This window comes from Bradysia coprophila, unplaced genomic scaffold (genome assembly GCF_014529535.1).
Source record: "Bradysia coprophila strain Holo2 unplaced genomic scaffold, BU_Bcop_v1 contig_732, whole genome shotgun sequence".
NCBI lineage: Eukaryota > Metazoa > Arthropoda > Insecta > Diptera > Sciaridae > Bradysia > Bradysia coprophila.
Window position 1 is genome coordinate 1,273,044 of NW_023503972.1, and position 24,255 is coordinate 1,297,298.

Below are 24,255 nucleotides of genomic sequence, written 5' to 3' on the forward strand. Positions count from 1 at the left end.
TCTTTGTGAACTTTTAAGCAACCATAGAACATCGGATGGTGAATGATTCCTGCTTCAGTGGTAGCTTTATCCAGTAAAAGATGGGTGTTAATGAGCTGTATGACCTCGATAAATGACTTTTCAACGTGGTGTTGGATTAATTCCGGGTAGCTTTCAGGTGCAGATGTACGTAATTCCCTAAAGTAAGGTTTTCTTTTAAGAAGTTAACCGCTCTCATAATGGTAATCATCACGGTCCATGATCACTACCTTGCCTCCTTTGTCTGATGGAACGACCATTACCTGATTGTTGTTATTTAAAAAATGGCTCGCGTGCTTCATGTCGAACATTTCACCGAAACGGTTGCACTTCGATAATATTTTCCGTATACTGACAAGGCAGTCAATCGCTGAACGGTCCATTGATTTGAAATAATTGAAGGGTTTTCCCAGCGACGCTACAACTTTACGTGTAGCTCTATTGACGTAACACTTGAAATTTTTGATAAAAAATGTAAACAATGGAAACGGCGCTATCATTTCATTGTCCAGATAATATGAAACCAAGGGCTAACATGCAAAAGCTCGCAATCAGTGCATGATTGAAAGTATTTCTGCGATTAGCCACTGGCCAAGCACTTAACAATTTCAGCGATAAAAATGATAACAAGTTACTAAAATACAGCTCTCAAGCAAATTTTCGATTCAGTTGTCTTCTTCTTCTTTTGACACCAAACACGTGAACTGAAAAATGTTGTTCAAAGCATTAATTTTTGCACTTTGCTTGAAATCTGCATTGTGTTTCTACAATGGAGCACCAACAGCAGCTTGCTTAACACTCGTACCAAACCATGGCTCAATATTTCCTGTTGATATCCCTGTGAACCTTCAGCTTTCTTCAACTACTGTCCGTGCTGGCTACCCTCTGCCGTTCCAAATCATCTCACGAAACGATACAATTTTCGGGGACTTTTTGTACCGCGGATTCATGATTCAGGCTCGCTTGGCCGATCCGAATTTGGAAATTGAAAGACGAGTCGTTGGAACTTTTGACGTTGCCAGCGGTTCACGGCATGTTGATTGCCCTATGCTCCCTGCACAATCGACCCTAACACATTCCATCAACACGGATCGATCGTTTATGGGAATTGTTTGGAGAGCACCTCACGGCATGAGTGGCATTACCGTAAATCTCGAGTTTACAATTGTAATGAACGTAGGTATGTACTGGACTGCAACTTCTCCGCCAATAACTGTTACAAATTAGATGGTGTGCTTAAAACATTTCGAAACTGTAAAACGACTATCTTATTCTGTAAAACGCCTTCATCTGTCCTAAAAATAGATTGTTGTTGTTGTGTAAGAATTTGTTTGAATAAATCCGGCAGACCTTCATTTTAAAACCAAAACAAAATAATCAGATCAATGCAGGCAGGTCTGTCTTACAGGATGAACATTTTCTGTGAATTTCCAGTGACTATTTTTGTGGATTTTGTTTTGATATTTCCTTGAATTTTCCTACATTTTCCCGGAATTTTCTAAATTTTTCCAAAAACATTTTTAATGAAAATATCGAAAATTTCAAAAACTTTCCCTAGAATTTGCTCAAGGTAAGTATAAAGGAGATAAAGTTGTTGAAACGTGTTTGCTCTAATCCAGATGCTAACATATACGTAAATGACATTACAACTTGCGTCAATCTCCATTATTTGAGCTACATAAAGCTACACGAAATGGTGGAGCGTATAGCAGACATATCATTGCTAACAATCTATGATTTAATCATCCAAATCGTGTCGATGATTATATAAGTATTTGAGCTTACCTTTGCATTGTCACGTTGTCTTACCATTCGAATACACATATTCGATGGGACAACGTAATTACGCTAAATTAAGAGGAAAACAATTCGGTTATCGATCCTGACCATTTAATTCTGAACTAAATTGAGTTATGTTGAAATTAACGTCAAAGGATAATATGGGGAATATAACCGCATGTCGATGAGTCGATGCACGACGATGTTTCATATATGTTTTACAGACGTGTTCTCACATGTTGCCTTTTTTGTGCTTCTTGTGCTCGAATTGGGATATCTCCACTCCAGAGAGATGCTCATATGACGGCTGGGACGCCGTTTCGACGGATAGAGGGAATTTGTCCATCATTTCTGAAAAAAATTGAACCGTATGCGACCAGCTGTCAAATTGAAAAAGACATAACCACAGATTTTTTTAAATACTTCCAGCATCACCAATTTTAATGAAATAAATTGCTAACATGATCCTTGTGGGATCAGAATGAACGTAAGTCCATTTATTTATAAATCAGATTCAGTATTCGTACACAATTTTCGAATTGAAAAAAGCAATTTTGGAGACCAATTTTTGAACGCGTATATCTCAGATAATACGAAAATACCTTGCAAATAAAACCCTTTACGTTAATTTTGACACCGATGCAAACGTATTTCCATATTCTGCTTCTCGAATCATTGTAGTCAAAAATTAATTATTTTGTAAACAACCGACCAATTTTGGAAAAAGTCAGCCATTTTTGACATTTCATTCGTTATATGAAAAAGGCTGACAGATTCCCTCTATCCGTCGAAACGGCGTCCCAGCCGTTATCTTAGCATCTCTCTGCTCCACTCAAATGCAAACAGCATCGAAAAACCTGGGGCTCTTTTTCAAAGGGCAATGTCGTGTGGGCGACGCCATCTGTTATCATCTATCAGAAGATACAGTGTGAGTCAGGAAGATGTTAATAAGTAGTTTACAAAGACATTTTTGTTGGTGCAACGGTGCCAAAGTTTTAATTTGCTAATGCAGAACGGTCTGCTCATTGTTTTACAAATTTTTTAACATTTGCATCTGCTATGTGCCGCGCGAAAATTTAAATTTAACATTTTATTTGATGTCGCAAAGCAAGGCAACGCCTCTCAACGTCCAATGCCTCGGATTGAAGTCCGTTTCAAAATCGATCGATCCAACGTATTTCTGATCGGTACGTTGCGGCTTTCTGTAAATCGGGCACTCATAGAGCTTTGGATCTTTTCCCGCTGTCGTATTGATGGCATAGATATAAATCACGGACATTTGTTCGTAGAGAACTTTCGGTTTGGATTCAATCAGTTTGCCACTGCGACGGTCCAGTGATGCCCCTGAAATAAAGTAATAAATTGGAGGGTTGAGATGTATGAGTGTGGTGTGGGTTCGTATTTCACGGTTTTCTTCTCTAGCGTTTAAACACGAAAATATTTGTTTTATTTCGCACAAAAAAGAATCAAAATTAATCGTGCGTAATTGACATTGTAATCAAAAAACTCGTTGAAACTTTTCACATAAATAATGAAACTTTCCTAACAACATATACCTTACAACCAATTCCATCACCCTTCCCAAAGAAGCACCGAAATAGTCAACTTAACTGAAAAACGACAAAATATTTTCTGCCCTTCTAGAAAATCCGATTTAAAGTGCTTTAATCCGCACGTAAGGGATATGAAAATGTCAAAGTGTCAACATTATGCTACGTCTTACACGGGGATTAAATGTATTCCTGGTTTTGCTGCTTCTTCGTTCAGCAGCAGCAAAAATTCGTATGAGTCGAAATATATTGTGTCATTATCATTTAACCTGTTGGATGTGCCACACGTGGAAAATGTGTGTGTGGGCCCGTAAATGTTTTAGCCGATTGTGATTTACTTGCACTGCCGGATGCTGAGAGCTTGTCGATTTGGCAAATTATGAATCAAGCTTTTCCCGTTTTCATACAATTAACACCGAAAATGCAAATATGCAAATATGAATGACGATTGTTACCAGAGAAATGATAGCGGCAGCTCACATCAAAAAACTGTCAAAAACAGTGCGTTAAAATGTCTCCCGAGTTAAAATAAAAGTCTCAAAGGTTCGGAAAGAGACGTCTCCTCAAGTCTCACAATACAAAGGATTTGAGACCGTGAGACGTCTCTTTTCGAACCTTTGAGACTTTTATTTTTACTCGGGCTTATCGTACGTTATGTTTTGAATTAGAAGGCACTCTTTCAGGACATAGATTCTCGTAACATTCGTAACACTAAGAATTCGTAATTTGACAGTTGCATGCATAAAATCCCATAGAAACTGTCAAGTTACGAATTCTTAAAGTTACGAATACTTCGAGAATCGGCGCCCTGATACTTTACAGCCTGAAACGTTAGGAGTATATATAAGCCTCCACCAAGAAAATGTAGCACGAACACCACAAAGGTGTTGAGAGTACATTTGGTAATTGACGGCGTCTATAACGTTTTCACCTTCAAATTATTTAAAGTTTTTTGAACAAACGTTCGTAAACCGCTTGGTGTAAATTAAGTTATGATTACGAATAAGTATGCAGAAACAGAAACTTAAATTTGAGTATTAGTGGGTAGTAAAGATTGTATGTGTAGCGGTGTATACGTTAAGATTCTGCTAACGATGTTTGAAGGTAGGGTACAATCTATTCAACAGCATGAAAATAGATCATTCATTGAGATTATCTTTTACCATGAACGTAAACCGTTGTGCTCTTTAGCATATTGTGCGAAATGTAGAGCTGCGTTGGTTGGTCGGTGTTAGCCAATGTAAAAGCGTTATATTCGTTTTACCTATAAAAATCTTAATTTAAAGAAAGTCAAGAGCGTTTAGTCATGCTTCGGTTATTTCATTTTGGTGTACTGTAAAGTATATGTTAACAATGAATGCAATGCACGGGATTAATCTCTGAGAACCACGCTATACTCTGAGAGTTTATTTTTAATGGATATCTCTTCTTTTATAGCTTAGTCGGATACTAGGTGTGTACCATGCCTAATATTTGTACAATCTGTCTTTTAATATATTTCATAAACAAAATGGAACTTCCGTGGCACAACTTCTCCAGTATCAAGTTTGTCTTTAAATTGCGTTTAAATGTAAGACGCACTAGGAAACTCTGAAAACTCTTAAGTCGTGGAAAAATCTCACTCACTTGACACAGACAGAAGTACCGTAATTAAATCGTTGTTGAGCCCACCACCTATGATGTCATTCACTTCGTAAATTTTTTCCGCAAAAATGATAATTTTATGTGCTAAAGACAGCGTAAATGTGTGATTACTGTCCTGCTGTGCTAAGTCAAATCAACGTATCGAAATTGTCTATTTGACGTTGAGCTTTCGATAGCTTTAGGTTTCCTTTGTTTTCCACTGAAATATTTTACTTTTTCCAAAGAAGGTCAAAGCTTTGGAAAGCTCTCCAAATTACACAAACAATTCGGAACGATCTTTTGACAGTGGCACTGAGTGCAATCGGAATCGATTTTTTGCGTTTATATTCACAAGTACGTCAGTTGGAAATTGATGTTTGAATTTAGAAGCAGCCTTTGGCTAGGGCTTCAGACCCCAAACCTTCAAAATACAAATTTTCTAACAAAAACCTAATGACAGATGAACTGTTTCTATCAAATAACAGCTAGTGTAAGCAGAATTTGTTCTCCCATTTGCTTCAGCTACTTTATCAGCTGTTCAGGGCGGCATGTGATTTTTCTTCAGGGCGGCATGTGATTGGGACATCTGAAAATAATAAGAACCGTAGTTTTGGCGGTTGGAAGGCCCTAAGAACTTATTGTTATCTGATTACTTGTTTTTGTCCCTTAAACTGAAATGACTCAAAATGAAATATTTTTTTTACAAACGTTTTTTAGAGCAAAAGAACTCCATCTGATATATTTAAGACCTAACAGCACATGTTTAAACAGACTCTGTTATTAAATCGTGGATATCTGAATGTACCATAAAGGAAGGTGATTAAAAATTTAGAATTGTTTATAGACTTACGGGCAGCCTTTTAGGAAAAATAAAAAACCGGAGTTATTTCCCGTTTACCTCATCGATTAAGGAAACTAGCTGAGCGATTGCTAACATTGTTTACCTTTGCTTGATTCAAGTAGTACATTACTTACCAATGTAACAAATGCTGGAATTGGCACTGCTGTGTGAATTTTGGCGATCGAGTTGTAATCCAGGTTGGTAAACACACAAAAATTGCCATTTCCACCATTTGTTCCATTACCAAGTAAGATATTTTACTCAAAAACTTGAGGTTAAGTTTCGCCACAGTGAAATAAAGTTAACTTTAATGTCTTTTTCGTTAAATACTAACAATTGAATTTATTTCGAAAAATCGCATCAGCTGAGGGTTTTCCAGGAGATGACTTTCTCCATTCCAGCACATTCACCCTATTTTTGGACCTTGCCAATACAAAAACTTAAACTAATTTGAATTTTTAATTCCAGTGCTTTCTATTACTGCATAGGGAGCTGAAATACATTTCAAATGAACTTTTACAGGCACACTTTTGAGCTGATTTCGTCTACAGATACGATATTTTCATAGGCGAAACTACATCTTAACATTTTTGTTCGTCAATTCTTTTATTGATTGAATGTCGTATAGGAACCTCTAGATTGCGTGCAGAATGAAACCTTTGCAGAAGCATCTGTAGGATACTGGTCCCAGAATACAGCTACCTGCGGCTACTTTCTGTTCAACTAAAAAAGATTCTCTGCGAATTTTAGATTCACATGGGATAAGTGGACTACTGTGGTTTCGTGAACGTCTTAAAAAACCGAGGTACCGTAATACTTAGGAAAATCGGAAAATTTTTTGACGTCTTTTTGTAATAAATATTAAGTTGAAATAAGAAATTGTTCCGATTTTTCAATATTTCTTTCAAAATAGTTGGAAATAATGATAAAAGTAAAAAAATCAGGAAAAAGTAGGTCACTATCGCTTCTTTTAAAAACAGTCGGAATTAGTGAGAAAAGTAAGTCACATGCCGCCCTGGCTGTTCCACTCATACAATCACACTGCTTATGCGTGCTCACACGATTTTACCACCTCCCCGCGTGAGTGTTTAACAGTATAAAGACGTAGAAGTAATGTGTTTGTTTGTATGAGTGGACCAGTTGGTAAAACAGCTGACACAAACTTAGACACGGTTGACATTGACCGTATGAATTCACACCATAAGTGTGCCTAAAATTTGAATTTCAAGTGAGCGAGTTACGAGTCGATGAAAAGGTGAACCAAAAAATACATTTGAACGTTTCCTTGTTTGAAAATGACGCTGCGTTAGAAAGATTTTGAATTTCACTTACGGCGTGAATTACACAATATAGAATGTGATAGTGAGAATGAACAACGATTCAATTATAACACTTATTTCTGTGCACCGTCGTAGCTGTCAGAATTTTGTTGAAGAAACACTTTGGCTTCCATCTACTAAAAACGTGAAGTCATTTGTGAACGCCCCCTATTTGAAACAAAAATCAACGAGAGGTGCAACTAAATACCGGTTTTGTTTACCGCAAGCAAGACTGTAATGGCAGATTTACTAGCGGAAGAATGTAAAATGTTTCGCTCATTGTATGTATTTACTACGAAGTGAAAAGGAAGCAAAAATAACATTTGATTGTTATTTTTTTTAACCATAAACGGCGATGTTTTCTATTGATAAAAAAAATGTTTTGACTTCGACCCTCGTTTACCTAAAATCATCACAAGATAATAATAACAATCTTAAACGGTTCAATAGAGTCATGCTTTATTGCAAACAAGAACGTCAGGAAAGGTTCTGTATATACATTGTTATCAAGACATCTTCATTTATGTTAGGTTTCCAGACGATGTGTCCACGTGTAGTGGAGCGTAATTCTTATGTGACACAAAAATGAAGGTTGAATGGAAGGTTAGCATTTTTTTCTTAATTAAAAGTGATGAGACGATATTGTCAAAAACGTATATTTATAGTTTTCGGGGTACTCTTACGCTGAGTTTATATATTCAACCTTGAATAGGATATTTATGAATTTGTGTGAATGATTCAAACAACAGTACAATGAACGAGTCAAAAAACGAGGTTAACAATGCTACTTTAAAATGGAAAGTGTAACGCAGCGGTAAGTATGGTTTCCACTCAACAAAAAGTACTCCGTCAGAGAGTCGTCAGATAGCGAACACTGTCAAGTAAACAGAGCAAAAATTGAAAAAAAAAATCAATTTTCTCTATCACACGGAGTACTTTTTTGGTAAGTAGAAACCAAGCCTTAAATCTCACTTGTTTTCATAAAAAGCTCAAAACACACGATGTAAGGAAAACGGATTTCGATGAAAATTCTCTCTGTTTAGTTTCGTGAAGCATCAAAAAATCAAAAAAAAATCGTGTGTTTAAAAGAGCGTTGAAATTTGTTTTTTGAAATTTACTTTTGTTTCTATGAGTGGATCAGCTGAAAAACTGATGTCGACATCGACTATTTCACTGATGTCGACATCGACTATTTTACTGATGTCGACATCGACTATTTCACTGATGTCGACATCGACTATTTCACTGACGTCGACATCGACTTGAAAGTAGCCTACTTTAAGTAGGACATAGATATTCCGTTCGATTGGCCCTATTATCACGGTCGGTCTGTTTTACTTTAACCTGTCACAGACGGCAACCATATTAACAGTTTTACTATCTGATCTATTACTTCATTCGATCGAAGATTTTCCGAAATTGATTTTAGAAATCTTTTACTTCATATGTTTTGACACTGCATTTTGCTATATAAGACCTCTTTAGTTAGAGCTTGTCGTTTATTATTACTGTCGTTGTCGATAACAGATGACAGCCGTCTGTAAAGAATGCTAGGTCCCGAACCATTGAATCTATTATCAAAATTCTATATTTTCCTCCATGAAGCTATGATCAAATCTGCGACTTTAAAAACTATTTTATAAAACCGTATTGCCCTTACGACTCTCATTTTTCAGCCAAACCTTCGGATTCCAAAGTTCGGAACCATTCACCCGAAGATAGTGTCTTTTTCTTCAGAATTGGCCTCTCTTGCATTTTTCGAACTTGGCGAATTCATGACAAAAGGACTGGATTTTGTGTGTAGTTTTGGATTGAAAACCGAGACTATACGCTTTACCTTAAACCTGGCTAACCCCAAGCTATCATAATAACATCTTAATCCGTTATAAATACACTCTGGTTTCCAACTTACCACTTACGAAGTAAACCAATTAGGAAAGATTAATAGACGGACTAACTCATGACGTTGTCCTAAACTTACCTTCCAAAAACAATCCGTGAACATAAACACCTTCGACGGGCGAATCACTAATGTCTTCTTTGTTGAATTTGGTTATTTGATTTTGAAGCACAACTGAATCCAATGCCCAACCTTTATGAGCACGAGTAACTTCCTATACACGTGCAAGAAAAAGTATTGAAAGTTTTCGCTTTATCTACGTTTTTAATGGAACGAACAGTCAAACAAAATGTTGAAAATTTGAAAGAAAAATAAGTGAAAATAAAACACAAATTGGCTACATACCTGTCTCATGGCTGTTAGAAAACCCTGAGGATTAAAGAATCCAGTCATCCAAAATACCTAATGGAAAATCAAATTTATTTAGGAATGCGAAATCAATCTTTGAAATTGGCAAGGATAATGTAAATGTAAATATTCATCGGGATAATAGAAGATTATGGACTAGGACCCAAAATGGGGAATTACCAAGTATGTGAACACTTGCGTAACGAGCTTTTTGCGAGATAGTTTCATTAAAGGTCTGAGTCAATACATCATCAATTGTTGAAAATTTCAAAATAAAAATTAATTTTCGTTTCTATTGACTTCATGAAGTGCAATAACAGCCTTCTCGGCCACCGGCTTAAAGTTCCTTTCGAACCACGCCTCAAAGTATACAAGCATATACTTTCTAAGAAAAGTTATGTGATTAATTGATACCTCGCCTAAATGTATACATCCATCTTTGCAGTCACCAATCAAACTGTAACTACCGAAATTATGAATCTTGATTGAGCTAGAATAATTCCATGTGGAATTTAGTCTGTAACGGGTATCGAACCCTGATCAGTCAGGACAGTTCACGTCAGGATGAGATGTAAATGAATTGAAACCTGAAACTTAAATTGTCGTCAACTACAGATCATTCTAAGAATGCCAATGTATGACTGGCTGGCGGAATAAATGTGTAACTCAATTGCCAGGCCCGTGGCGTCAATAAAAATGTGGTTGCAATGGGAAAATCATAGAGTTCAACGAGTCTATGAGATGGGAGACCGTTCCCTGGAATAATGCTTCAGCCGCTCATTTATGGACCATGTGATGATGATTTCAATTCTCAATGACAGAGGCATGCAAAATTTTTATTTATGAAATCGAAGGGAATGATGCCATTACTGTCGCGACAGCAATTAACTTCGACAACGAAGTAAGTGATATTCTTAACTGGAAATCTTGAGACATTAATGTCCATTTACCTTTGGTCGATCCGTCATAAACCATTGTCGGAATTGTGTATTCCGTTCCAACAATTCCGTATACCAAAAACCCAGAGTGGTCGATTCCCACGAGATCTAAATAATGGGACACAAAACGTTTGATTCTTCCATTAAACGTCTAATTGTTTACCACTGTACCTTCATCCATTTATCTGGAATTCTGGCATCGTACATCGCATCCAAAGATTCCCTCAGGTATTGACTCATAACAATCGTGCCGTCAATAGCCAATTTCAAATCACACAAGCTCTCATTCACTTGTCGAATAACACACTGCATTCGATCCAACTCTTGCCTAATTTACAATCAAAATATTTCGATGTTTACATACGGCTCGAAAGGCTTTTAGCGTATAAATTCTGTGAGCGATGTGAAACGTTTTCCACTTACCTGAAAAATATATTCATTGGCAACAATGATCCCATACGATTTAAAGCCTCTCGCACTTCAAAAGCATTGTACTGCGGTGGTAATTTACGTAGCATATCTTCAGCCAATTGATAAACAATGCTTTCTCGAGTTTCACCGCCACCGCCACCCCCTTCTTTCGGTTGAACACTCAAAATTGTGTCTAAAATACCTGTTGGGATATCGAATTTCAACATTTATGAAACAACAAACAAAATTTATTTGACGAAAAGTTGTGTGTATTGAAGGTGTTGTTGACGGCTTATTAGATTTACCATGAATCATAAAGCGTTTTAAATGCCTATTGCCGCAAATGCGATTCCGGGTGGTTGAATAGTGGTGGAATAGACAGGGAGCGCACATCTCTCGTCGATTCACGGATCAATTGTACATTTTGAAAGGTTGAAAATATAATGTGTAGACGGGCTTGAACCAGGAAAGGTCTAATATATTTCTCAGAAAGTAGCCAAGTCTCAAAAATGGGTCAAACGTGCGTTTGCTTAATGTACTTTACGAAGTTTTATCTACGATGTGAGACGGCTGAGATATGCAGAATTTCGGTAAAGCCCATCTACTGGTCAAAATCAAAATTCGTAGACAACATGTGTTTCGGCTTGCATTAGACTTAATGTTACTGCACAAAGCACCGAGAAAGAACCTAATTCAAATATTTCTTTTGTTCTGCGCTCACATTTGACAGTATAACAAAGGAAAAACTTGAATTAGGTCTCTTTCGCATTGCTACTACTCTACCTACACATTGCAACGCGAAATAGACCTAATTCAAATTTTTGCTCCTTTGTTATACTCAAGGTAAATATAGTGTCCATATATTAACCTTGGTTATACTGTCAAATGTGACAGCAGAACAAAAGAATTTTTTGACTTAGGTCTATTTCGCGTTGGTAGCTACAGTTAGACAACTTTCAAAATCCGTTTACAGATGAGGGATTGAAAAGCACGTAACCTCTTGGTCTATAAATTTAGATGGTTAAAATATATCTGTACCGACATTGGTAACATTCTAAGCACACAAAGCAACGGAATCGCGTTTTCTTTTCAATGACAAGTACCACATTTCTGAATTAGACGAAAGGTAAATCGAATGAATAAGATATATCACGGATTGATGGGGTGAGTTTAAACATAGAGGCATCCATAAGGAACACGAATAATTAAATATTTCACAAGACAAAGGACTTGACTGCCACTCTTTTGTTTTGCTCCAATAAATTACACGGGAAATGTACTAAAAATGAGTGTCTCGATAAATGTTCTGCGAAGAATTGTTTATGAAGATTACCTTTGTAAACTCCAAGACATAATCCTTCAACTAAATGGCTATAATGAAGCTATAAGTACCCAATTGAATATTAAGCATTTTGGTTAGGGTTTTGCTTGCAATAAACGGTTTTTATCACACCAGCAAAAAGCAATAAATGAATCCAGATTTGCGTTAAAAGGAATTCACATTGCAAGGCTCCACTCTTAGGGGCTCTTTCAGAACTTCTTTGCAATTTTATCACAATCATTGCGATTACAAATTTTATGTGTTTGACGTCTCTTGCTTGTTCCACATGTTGTCAACGAAAGAAATGTAAAAGAGAGTCGATAATCTATAATCTTATGAGACGTGTGGATCAAATGAAACAAACCCATGAATATGTAAGAACTTATGTGGGATAAATATTTAGAATTCGACTTTTTAATCGTCCGATAAACGCTTGCCTATCCATCATAAATGAACAAGAACAAGAAGCTGTTAGTTAACCAATGCAGACTGCGTTAAAACGAAGTTTGATTGCTAAAGATGGTATTGTGCTAACCTAATCATTAATAATTGGCTTTCCATTAGAATTATTATTCCAATATAGAAGCAGACGTTTACACTTACAAGTATGAACACTTGAAATTTATTTTCATTTCAATTCTGATTCGCTAGACATGTACATGAACAAGGGTATGACCAACACCTAAGGGTATTTTTTGAGTAGCAAAAAATTGCAAAACATCGAACGATGCTATTATAATCATCTCATAGTTCGAAACAGCACTGACAAAAAAGAGTTGAAAATATTACCTGTAGCAGGTAGTTTTTACTCTGGTAACCTACAATAGCTGCCGCAGCTGTAGCGCCTCATACAAAAAATACAGCTGTGGCAGATAATTTACATTACCTGAAGACAAAGTTACCTGCTTACAGGTAAGATTTTCAACTTTTTGTTTGCATGAGAAGCGGCAGAAACCGTTCCTGCAAATGTTTTCTCAGCTTGAAATACGTTGCAAGATAATTCACTTGACAGAAGTTTTAAAGTGATTGCAGTGATTAAAAATTGTAATCTGCACTGTCTATATTTTTGGGTTTAATTCAATTTTTCCGTACCGTGGAATATTGGTTAGAATAATGTTTTACGTTGATAAGCAATAAATTGTCATAATTCTTATCTCCCATTATCACTGATATACATTAATCCATACAATATGTACAGTTAATCATAGACAAAACAATTAAAACGTCGATAAGAGTGGGACGTAGATAATAATGCCACTTTTCTAAATGTGATTATGCAAAGCATAATGCTGTATAAAAAATTTGGAGTCATAGTAGACTCTGCATTTATTTCGAACAGACAGGAAGCATTTTGTCCAGGCCCGCACTGGCCATACTGGGCGTTCGGGCGATTCCCGAAGGGCCTTTTGCCTTAGTCCCGATGTCGCGACGAGGCTTCTTTTGAATTCCAAACGTTTATTGTTCAAACAAATTAAGCTTATTATAGCGAACATACAGTGAACGACATCTCAAATGTCTCACTGTCAAATTTTTCTGAGAATTTTATTGTGTCATTGCAAATTCACAATGACATTCTCTGAAAAAAATGACAGTGAGACATTTGAGATGTCGTTTACTGTAGTCAAAATCTTTCATTTCCTTTACAAAAATTTCTACTTAGGCCTTTCCGTTAATTCTTTCTTCAATTTCCAATCAAAATTTTCTTACTGAAGCCTTTCTCTCAATTTCTTCTTTGTTTCCCAATCGAAATTTTTCCACTGGGGCCTTTCTGTTTGTTTTCCAAAAATGCCTCAGTAGGAAAATTTTGTTTGGAAATCGAAGAAAAATTAACAGAAAGGCCTCAGTACAGTCAGAGGCAGTCAATTTTCAGCATAAATTAGCTTCAGCTGTTTTTCAGCTGATCCATACAAACAATCACAACCGTTTATACGTCTTTATAGCGTGCGTGTAGCAGCTTCAACCGTATGAACAAGGAAAACCTGTTTTGATTGTATGTGTGGATCAGCTGAAAATTGACTGCGTTTGACTGTAGGAAATTAAAGAGAAAATTGAGAGAAAGGCCTCAGTAGAAAAATTTCGTTTGGAAATCGAAGAAATCAAAGTTTATATACTTTCACTATTTCCACAATCTTTTTTTTAATTTTGCACCTCCGAATCGCTCCGCCCTAGGCAAACGTCCCAATTGTCCGTGTGATGTGGCGGAATTATGTGATTCACTTACACTGTGGACTCCACAGTGTGGAGTGTGGAAGTTACACAATATTAATCAGTCATACGAATCGAGGTCCTAATTGGAAAAAGTCGTCCGAACGGAAGGGCCTTTTGACTTTTTCCCCGAAGGGCTTTTTTGAACCAGTCCGGGCCTGATTTTGTCTTTATGTGAGTCAAAGCCAACACATGCATTTATAGATCAGATGAGTTCGGGTCAGGTCAGTCAGACCATGGGTCACAAATCTTGCAAGTATCTATTACCCCAAATATAGTACAGAAAGATAGAAAGATTTTTGACCTATGGATCAGATCTAAAAATTCAGGTTTAGGTCAACCCAGCTATTAGATTCACCTACTGCTTAAAGCTTTTACAGCGTAAATTAAACCCCACATTTGACATCACAGATTGGAGTGTTCATGCTTGGAACTAGAGTGCTATGGATGATGAATTTTATCACGACGTCTGACGTTGGCCCGCAGTGCTTTCGAACATTCTCCCCTCTCATTCATGTTGGTGTTCTGATTTACAATTCCAAGTCTAGCGAAAACGGATTAGTCTAACAAAACCCGAAATGAAAATCCTCGGTATTTTACAGACAGCCACTGTTGAATCGTTCATTCACCATTCGTTCACTGTTAACAAATTTTTAGATTACAACCACCAGAAACATTGTAACATACCAGAAGAATGGTAAAAATTTTCATCATTTCGATTCAATCATTTTCGTCTGACGCTTTCTTCCCAACAACAAAAAAACGAACCCCACGACGTATCCTGCTGTGTATTGTATTTTATTACTGCTTTTATGCTGCTTTCCATAAACAAAGTATCGGAATTTGTAATGTAAAATAACAGGTGGATATTTCGAAATCACATAAAGAGCGTTATGGCTAAATTAAATTCAATAAAAAAAAAACTTTCTCTTTGATAATACAGTTGAAGTTGAAGGCAGGTACATAATTTTCGTAGAAATTTATTTGTGTAAAAATGTAATTCGTCGTACCACAATTTTATATGAAGCATATCATGACCTGGAGAGGGATTCCCAATAACAGTTCTGATGGGTCAGTAGAGGGATTACGGCGTCAGTTCTCTTTGCTTTATTCTATGTCAAATCTACCGATAGAGTACGATTCACTATTTCTCTGAAAGATGTCGTTGCCACAAAGCCAATGACAACAGAAAATAATTATTTTCTTAATCGACGGATTTTCCCATAAAATGTCATCGAATAGCGCATGATCTTAGGACTCTGGAACAGAAATTAGTTTTTATGTGACTAAAATCTGACGAGTAAAAAATTAATTATTTTTTACTTGTCATTGAATTTGTTGCGACGCAAAGCACTTCAAGCAAAAGTGATTTTTGTGACAGCTGCCAAATAGAATACAATTTTGTATGAAAAGTGTTTCCAGATATTTTAGAGTCCAAAATTTGTTTGATACAGCGTCCCGTTTCCAGTACTCTATCGGTAGAGTTGACATAGAATAAAACAAAGAGAATTGACGCCGTAATCCCTCTACTGACCCATCATCACTAACAAAACTTCAAACGAAAATAGTTGGAAATCTGTTAAACTGGCTTAATCTTGGATTCTTCAGAACTCGGTCCACTTGTAGCTGAGATAGAAATCAATGAACGTTGCTCTAAGAAACGTCCCACTGATTTCAAGCTTTTTTCAAAACGAAATGTCGTTCATCACGGCACAGGTCATGGAATTCCCCATATATCAATGGATTATGGAATGTGATATGAGTGAACCATGTTTGTAATGTTTGAAAAATTCGGAAAATTATGTAAAATAGGTAAAAACGTTCAACGAAATTATAACACAAAACAACAAAACCATGCACACATATCCTACCTTTCGCCGTGTTTATCTGATATGTGATGTCAGCGTTTGAGTGTAAACCGAAAACTTCTGGTGTATCCGTAGGCGGTAGACTATTAATGTAATCTACGTAATTTTGTAAATTCCGGGTAATTGGAACTTTGTAACCCTTGTAAAATTCAAAAGCGGATGTCAGAAGATTTTCGTTGAACCATACTTGCGTAAACGTAACCAGCAATCGCTTATCAAAATCGTCTGTTACCCGTCCGCCGTACATCACCTCACCGAGCATATAGCAAACAGTTTGCCATGATACACCTTTTTTGACATCCATTTCATCCAGATGATTTTGTACGAATTGAACGCTGGCAGCGAAATCGGCTTGATTGAATTCGTATGGAACATTCCATCCTACAAACGGTGGAAGTGATGAAAAGTAATGGCAACAATTTTGCTTTTATGTTAGGCAAACAGGGCACACTGGAAACTGTTTGTACTGGAAGACGTTGATATTATGGGACCAGAGTTAATAGTCATTTACATGCTACATGCGTCGAAACCCGTCATTTTCATGTTTTAAGCACTTCTTTCGTCACCCTCGCATGTAATAGTAGATTACTCTACCATAAAAATTTAAAGACACGTTTCGTGGGCACATTGACCTCGGCTTCGCCTCGGAAGGTTAAGACCACCGAAACTTCATGAAACTCGATAAAAAGAATGATTTTCGACCCGAAATATTTTCACGATCTTCACATATGGTCTCATAAAGTATGTAAGAATTGGTGGCTTTTCCAAGTCAACCTTTAATATCCAAGGGAACACTTACCGAGTGGTCCGAATTTACGTCGTTCTTGTACAATAGTATGAAGAAAAGCTACAGTGTAAAGTAATGGCGGCCATTGTGCCGCTGCAGTGTAGTCAAGGAAATCTTGGGAAAATGCCTGTAGTTTCCGAAAAAAAAAATATTCAAGAAATGAACAGCTCTGTCACTCTAGAATCTTTGTACCTGATAGCTTCTTTTCATGCTGGCACGAATTCCTTGGGGCGGTTCGTTTGTGAATTTTATTGCCATTTGCAGTAGACCAATGGGAAATTCTTCGTGAACTTCAGTCGTTACCCACAATCTAAAACTTTCTTCAATATGTTCCGTTTCAACTAAAATGCAAATTAAATGTTGTGACGTGAGTTGAGACGTGACGATTTTTTCAAATTTAACTTGTAAGGGTGTCAAGAATTCTACTCAATACAATGTCATGTAGCATTCTAGATGTAGGGAGTTATACTCTCTACCAGTCCGGAAATTGTCGTGACATCCTTCTCATACATTAATAGTTATTTGTTTACCGATTGGAGACAATAGGAACAAGAACAAGAACGATGTTTGCGGCCAGAGCGAAGCGAGGACCGTAATTTCGCTCGAGTTCAAATTTACTAATTCTCCCAGAGGTGAACACAACTTTTTTCATACGTGCATGTTGTGTTTTGCCGTTTTTCACCACGAAACGAAAACATCGATTTGCCATACCATTTTCGTCAACGTAAACAAAGTGACAGTTCGAATGAGAAAAGTTCTAATTTCTTCCGACGAGAGAGAACGTGCTGCGTGCTGCACTTTTCTCACTAGCAATGTCATTTGACCAGTCGTCAAGAAAATGCAATTTTCTCAGGGAGAAAGTAAGACTAAGGCGTGAGTTATATTGAGTCCGCCCCGTAATGTTGCCAAACCGATCGAATAGCGCCGGAGAACACATTAGAAACGTCGATCAATCAGTGATGAGTCCATCAATGAACGTAGAGCCGAAAACCGAAAATCGTTTGATGAAGTCTTCCGTCACAAATGGATCGAATCGGCTGACATCTGTAATCTCGAAACCCGATGTTGCGCAACTCAATTCATCAGCGAACGTAAAACAAGTCGAAAATTGTTTGGTCGAGACTCCTGCCTCAAATGGATCGAATCTGCTGACCGATTCATTAATCGCGCAATCTGATGTTGATGTTGCTCAATCCAGCCCACAGCGTAATTCCGTTGATGATACTTTAAAGGATCCATCGGAACCCACAAACCTGTCAACTAATTGTAGTTCTTTTGCCGAAGTGCTAAGTAATTCGTCTACTGGCCACATTCAGTCACAACGTACAGTTTCGCCGAACCGTGAGACCTGCAAAGTAGTTTACGTGGCCAATTTTGAAACGTCTGTTACCGAGGAACAAATTGTCAATTACTTAATTCGAAAGAACGTAATAACGTCTGCTAAAGATGTGTCGTGTAAAATATTGGTTTCGCCCTATGTGGATTTTTCAACTATTAGCTTTGTATCGTTCAAAATTACTGTCGGTTTGGAGGCTTTCGACTCTATAGTAAAAAGTGAATGGTGGCCCGATGGTATCGTAGCTCGTGAATTTATGGAACGTTAGACTTATGTAGTCTTTGCAATTGAGTCATTGTCATTGCTGTAATTTTGTTTAATTTAAGTTGCAAACTGTTAATTTATTGTATTTTCGTTTATTCAGCCAGTATTTGGCGGTGAAATAAAGATTCATTCATTCATTCACTTCGTTCGGGCAATAATCTTTCACAATTTTAGTGTTCAGATGTCACGTTGCCTACTTGATTCAATTTGATTTACCAAGTCTTTTCTGCCAGAGACAAAATTAACTCAATCGTCAAATGGTACTTATATTGATGACACTGCGTAGTTCTAGTAAATCATAAAAAAATGATCATTTTTGTTATGATTTACTATACATACTCAGTGTCATCAACATAAGTACGTCCCATCATACAAGTATGAGGATATATCGAATAATTTTTCTTAAACACCCATTCAAATTCCAAAGAGTAATAATTGTGCCGTATTATTCTTGAAGTGCCAGAATACTTGCCTAAAATATCAATAATTTCGGAACAAAAACTAATTGAGAGATGAACATTTTGTAACATAACCCAACCGCCAGCAGACATTCCATCAGTAATCATTTTTCTTGCATGGAACTCCTGACCCTGACCCATAGAGACGGATTTCAATGCTGCAAAAAAAAATCAAGTTTCATTCATGAACTTCAGACGACTGACTGTATCTTACCGATGCATTTATTTTTGGCCAGACTTCCAATCTGAGACGTAGGATCGCTACCAATTGACAGGATGCAGACCAGAGGCGTTCGTGGCTCTGACTCCACCCATGTCGCCTCCAGATCCAAAATTTGCATCTCTCCATATTCAGAGCCGAGAGACTCTTCCACGTATCGTTTCGCCTGTGAAATGGTTCGATCCGGCGACCAGGAACGGATGAGCAATAATTTCCTAAATCCGTCCAATGTTGAACTGTACGAGCATGGTATCTCTTCAGCTTCGGGCTTTTCAGATTCGTACCACACCCGCCAATCTCTTTCGTTTTGTTCGATCTGGGAAGATTCGAGATTAGCCGAGAGATTATTTGGTGAAATGTTTTTGTTTGGAGCTGAACTAACCCTCTTCAGCACATCGGAGAACGTATTCAATTTACTGATCTCAACAAGATTCAGCCATGTTATGTCCAATATCCAGCGGAATGGCTTCGGAGTAACCTACGATTATTTCTATTAGGGAGTATCCACAAAGGACATTCAGTCACAAGAAGGAAGGAGAAGGTCTCGCTAAGTGTGAGACGCAATGTTTCATTAGTTTTAATGGAATTAGTGGACGATGAGGATGGTTATACACTTCAACACTCATACGCATTAGTAAGTGTACCACCATCAAATCATTGAGTTTCCTCATTCTCTTCTTTACTCACCGCATTTAAATCCAAAGATGCTCCACCCTTCACAAATGCCATGAACTCATCGTGGGTTATATTTCCCTTGTTATAATCGATTTTGATTGCAAGCATTAGCGTAAACAATTGTTTGTGTCTCTCGTACAAACTACGACTCGTGAACACCCACACCTCATACGTTAGATAGCCCAAAATGATTTTGATTCTTTCGTCCGTGTTGTTGCTTTTCGTCGATTTCGTAATGGAATTGTCGAAGATAACAAGAAATTGTTTCAGTGAATTCTGGTACATGATGTTCACGTTGCTCATTTCGACGATCAGAAAGTAAAGAATCGATCCCCTCGCAGCCACAGCCCGGAACTCTTCTCTTGCAATTGTGATCTTCTTTTCCGTGACCTCGGATATTTTCAATTTTTGGTTCACTTCTTCGGCTGTAGTCTTTGTTTCTCGCAAGACATCGATCAGTTCTTCGTCATCGACAAGTGAGCCTTCGGACGAACTGAGTTTGGAGAGCAAATTCGCCTCCAGCTCTTTCATGCTTCTCTGATTTTTCATCACACTTTCGAATAATGTTACTCGTTCCGCTTCCAGATCGGATTTTTCCATTAGAATTACACGACCGAGAAGTTGGTCTTCCAGACCGCGCATTGTTACAGTGAAATCAATAATTGATGTTTTTGCACTGATTTCGGGACTGAATGGTGGATTCGGGAGTTTTGTTGTTATGTAAAGCATGCTAGCCCATGAATTAGAGTGGAAAAATTAGGATAGAAATTGGTGTCAATTTAAAGATTTACTCACAAGCCAGGCATAACGTCACATTCTTTATCACCGACCAAGACCTTTTCGATACTTCCCGATTTGATGAAATTCTTTTCCAAAACATTGTCGATCACAGGGTCCAGTTCTGTTCCCACATCTTCTATAAGCAATGGACGTCCTAGCGACAAACTATCTGAAATGACGCAAACCAAAATTTTAACCAAATTTCTAAGTACTTTCAAGACGCGAGATACCTTCCAAGTGAGTGCGGAAATATTTGTGATTCAAAGACGTGATCTGCAATTCGTTTTGATCTTCTTTGGTCTTAATCCAAAGTTTTCCTTGACTCTGAGGATCGATCAGGAGCGGATAGCTGCTGGACTTTGTAACGATTAGGGCATTCTGGACTGACAATTCGTCGTTTGGTAGACCCTATAATTATATGGAACTCGTTAAGACTCCGTTCATAAAGTGCACTAAAGGGAGATGGATTACAAGGTTTTGTGGCAAGACTGAGACAGGAGAAAGGGTTACTTTTGCGTGACTTACTACCGAGACTAATTCGCAATTGAAAAGACTCACCTGAAGAGTCCACTCGGACACTGTGGACGATTCCACCAACATATTAATGATGTTCAGATTGTTCGTGAAAGGAATTTGCTTGGCTTTCAAAATGCCCATCCAACATTTCAGCAAATTCGCCCGAAATTCTTGGTTGTACGGTCCACAATACGACAAAAATCCGGTAGCTAGAAGAACATCGCCGACCAGTTTTCCCAACTGAACCTTGAAATCTTTGCTCTGTTGCGTCCAGCGATGCTTTTCGCCCTGTAATCCGTTAATTAGAGCTGTTGCAGCGGTCATTTTTCTCAAACAGATATTAGCAGCATCGGTTAAGCGTTGCTTTTCTCCAACAGCCGAGTCGTACTGGTTTTTAACTTCCTGCAGTGCAGCCTCTCGTTCGGCAAGTTGATTCTCTGCAGCAGCTAAGTCTTCCATTGCCACTTTTAGTCTAGCCGCTTGCAGAGTTAAATTAGCTTTGAGCGGTAAGACCTCCTTGTTGACACCGTGGAAAAATGCCATCGCTTTTGTCCAGGATAACAGGCCGGCAACATCACCACAAACCCTTTTTGCCATGTCCATATTGTAGTCTTCCATGAAAAAGTACGGTTGAAGAAAGTCAATCATCTCATCGTTGATTGTGTCCTTCGGATAGTTTTGCAGTTGAAGCAAAAACGTCGTACTGGCCATCATTTTTAGGGCTTCTTGCCACGACGGTTTCGGACACGGTGCACTCGTATCGGCAATACACGGATGCACTTTCCGTTGGAATAAAATCAATACGCAGTCCATGATACGCATGATCAAATGTGGTGGACGGCCAAGTTTTCGCACAGTTGCGATGTGAGCTGGTTTAATCGTATTCAAAGCTTCTTCTGCCTCTTCCAATGCCGGTTTGGCCGCTTCAAGTTTTTCTTCAGCAAATGCCTTCTCTTCGGCAATTTTTGCTACCAGTGCCTCGGCCTTCTCTTTGACAATTTGAACTTGATTCTTGAACACTTCTGCCTGCATTGCCTTCTCAGTCACTTCCAACAAAACGCTTTCGGCTTTTTGGGACGCTTCAGCCAAATCTAGTTCCATGACTGCCAGGTCTTTCTTCAATATCTCAACCTGAACCGACGCCTCTTTCAGCTTTTCAAGACCGGTGTCCATTTTCTCTACACCGCCTCGCAGTTCCGATTGTTTCATTTGATAAATGTTTTTGTATCCGGCAATGAAATTTAGGTAGGACTTTGGTGTTACGTGTGTCGCTCGACGGAATCTATGATTAGACGAATGGAAATTGAATGAACTCCATGTAAAGGAGTGAGTAAATTTGGACAGTAAAGGAGAGATAGGAGGGTCACAGGATACTGGACAGTTGTGGTTTATGGCATTAAGAGGGTCAAAAGTTACGTATTTTTAATGGACGTTACCTTTGAAAGTAGTCATTCGATGTTTCAGCAACAATATCCTGGATCGTGCCTAAAGCCGTTACCAATTCCCCTTTAACCGTTTCGGTACATTCAATCTGAAATTCTGATAGAAAATGTCTAGCCACCGACACCAGCGCATCTTTCGGCCATGGCTGAAACCAATCAATCGTACAACCAGACACCAGCGCCGGGAATCGTTGCACTTTATTCCGAAACGTGTCTCCGACTGGTGAAAAGCAAAATGCAACGTGAAGATTATGCACGACGCGCTGCAAAAAGTACTCCATGACCGTTTCAGCGTTTGCCGTTTTTTTCTGATTTTCCCGTTTCATGATCGGAGTGAGTTCGGAGACGATTTCGGACTGTTCGTCTCGATTGAATAAATTTGCGATCACACCCGACGATAGGATATTGTTCAAATATTCCAGGAATCCGTCCTCTTTTATGTCCAAATCGGAAAAGAGAAATGTGGTTCCTTTGCCCTGAACGCCACAACTTCTGTAAAGTAGTTTCAAGTCCTCCAAAAAGTTTCCCACATTGTACGATCGGGTCAAACTGATTTGAAACATCTTATAACCGGCAATGAACGATGCGAGTTTGGTTAGAGATTGTTTACCACTGCCACCAACTCCAATTAGCATAACATTGCCTCTAGGATGACGAATTATGCGAGATATTTTCACCAAATGAAGCATTGCGTCCGGAAAGAAAACCCTTAAGGAGTAGAGAGATGAGTCACTTACAATTTCCCATTCTCATAGTCTTATGTCACTTACAGATCCATTCCAGATCCTCTGACCATTTCATTAAATTGCGCCAAAAACATGTTCAGACGTTCCCTCAACACATCATATTGCAAAACGGGCTCATAAACTTTGGGCAGTTCCATATCGGTATCTTCACCCTCTTCACCAGTGGGTTCCGGAGCATCTCTCATGAAATCGACAAAAACTGGATTCGCCTTAGCCATGTCTACATACGCTTCGCCCAGTTCGTCATTGATCAACGCCAGCAATTCCGTGTTAAACCATTCCTTGTCAGCAGCAATAGTAAACCTATCCGAAAACACCCGTGTACATTCGTGCTTCCACAATGAGATCAAAACATTCTCGGCCGTGATGACTGTCGATAACGTGCCGACCATTCCTTGCCAGATTCGGGACAAATCGCGAAGATTGAAAACGTAGTGGAATTTGGCGGGTGTGGGCAGAAGTTTATTCCGAGTACGTTGCCATAGGAATCGTGTGACTGGAATGATTTTTTTAATCAATCCACGAACACCGGCCGCGAATCCTCTTTTTGCATTGTAATGACCTTCCCCGACGACTCTGAATATTTTGTCGATGGATTCATTGTCGGGTAAATTGCAATTGAAGACACAGAACTGGCGTTTCAAGCGTGACGGTATGTCATTCCTTCCACCACCCGGTAAGCCTTTAATGGGATTTAAATTTTGTTTCAGGGTATATAGGGCCATCACACTACCTGCGACGAATCGTATTTGTTTTGGCAATTTTGTTTCTTCAGAAGCGACTTGTGCATTCAGTTAACTTACGTCGTACAGAGAAAAATTTGGTGTTAAAATGAAGGTATTGGTGCCACGTGATCAACGAAATTCAAAAGTAAAATTAAACCTGAAAACTATGTTGCTCCTGAGGCACT

At 38.2% G+C, this 24,255-nt stretch overlaps 1 protein-coding gene and 1 long non-coding RNA gene across 2 annotated transcripts in view; one reads left to right on the forward strand and one right to left on the reverse strand.

Moving 5' to 3' along the window:
* Positions 1–2,774: 2,774 nt before the first annotated feature.
* Positions 2,775–24,255, reverse strand: part of LOC119084094 (dynein heavy chain 5, axonemal) — a 73,687-nt gene continuing 52,206 nt past the window's right edge. The window contains exons 34-51 of the mRNA XM_037193933.1: positions 23,370–24,027; positions 22,594–23,307; positions 21,200–22,439; positions 20,872–21,049; positions 20,657–20,810; positions 19,874–20,591; positions 19,569–19,664; positions 19,181–19,502; positions 18,981–19,124; positions 17,101–17,249; positions 16,921–17,035; positions 16,125–16,502; positions 10,740–10,929; positions 10,488–10,644; positions 10,329–10,424; positions 9,376–9,432; positions 9,112–9,244; positions 2,775–3,141 (exon numbers count right to left, since the gene is read on the reverse strand). Coding sequence (XP_037049828.1) covers positions 2,888–3,141; positions 9,112–9,244; positions 9,376–9,432; positions 10,329–10,424; positions 10,488–10,644; positions 10,740–10,929; positions 16,125–16,502; positions 16,921–17,035; positions 17,101–17,249; positions 18,981–19,124; positions 19,181–19,502; positions 19,569–19,664; positions 19,874–20,591; positions 20,657–20,810; positions 20,872–21,049; positions 21,200–22,439; positions 22,594–23,307; positions 23,370–24,027 — 5,753 coding nt within the window. The 3' untranslated portion in view covers positions 2,775–2,887. The remainder of the gene's footprint in view (positions 3,142–9,111; positions 9,245–9,375; positions 9,433–10,328; positions 10,425–10,487; positions 10,645–10,739; positions 10,930–16,124; positions 16,503–16,920; positions 17,036–17,100; positions 17,250–18,980; positions 19,125–19,180; positions 19,503–19,568; positions 19,665–19,873; positions 20,592–20,656; positions 20,811–20,871; positions 21,050–21,199; positions 22,440–22,593; positions 23,308–23,369; positions 24,028–24,255) is intronic.
* On the forward strand, positions 5,028–14,416 carry LOC119084109. The gene is made up of 3 exons (XR_005089003.1): positions 5,028–5,040; positions 5,326–5,328; positions 14,293–14,416. It is a non-coding gene; the product is annotated as an uncharacterized LOC119084109 (long non-coding RNA).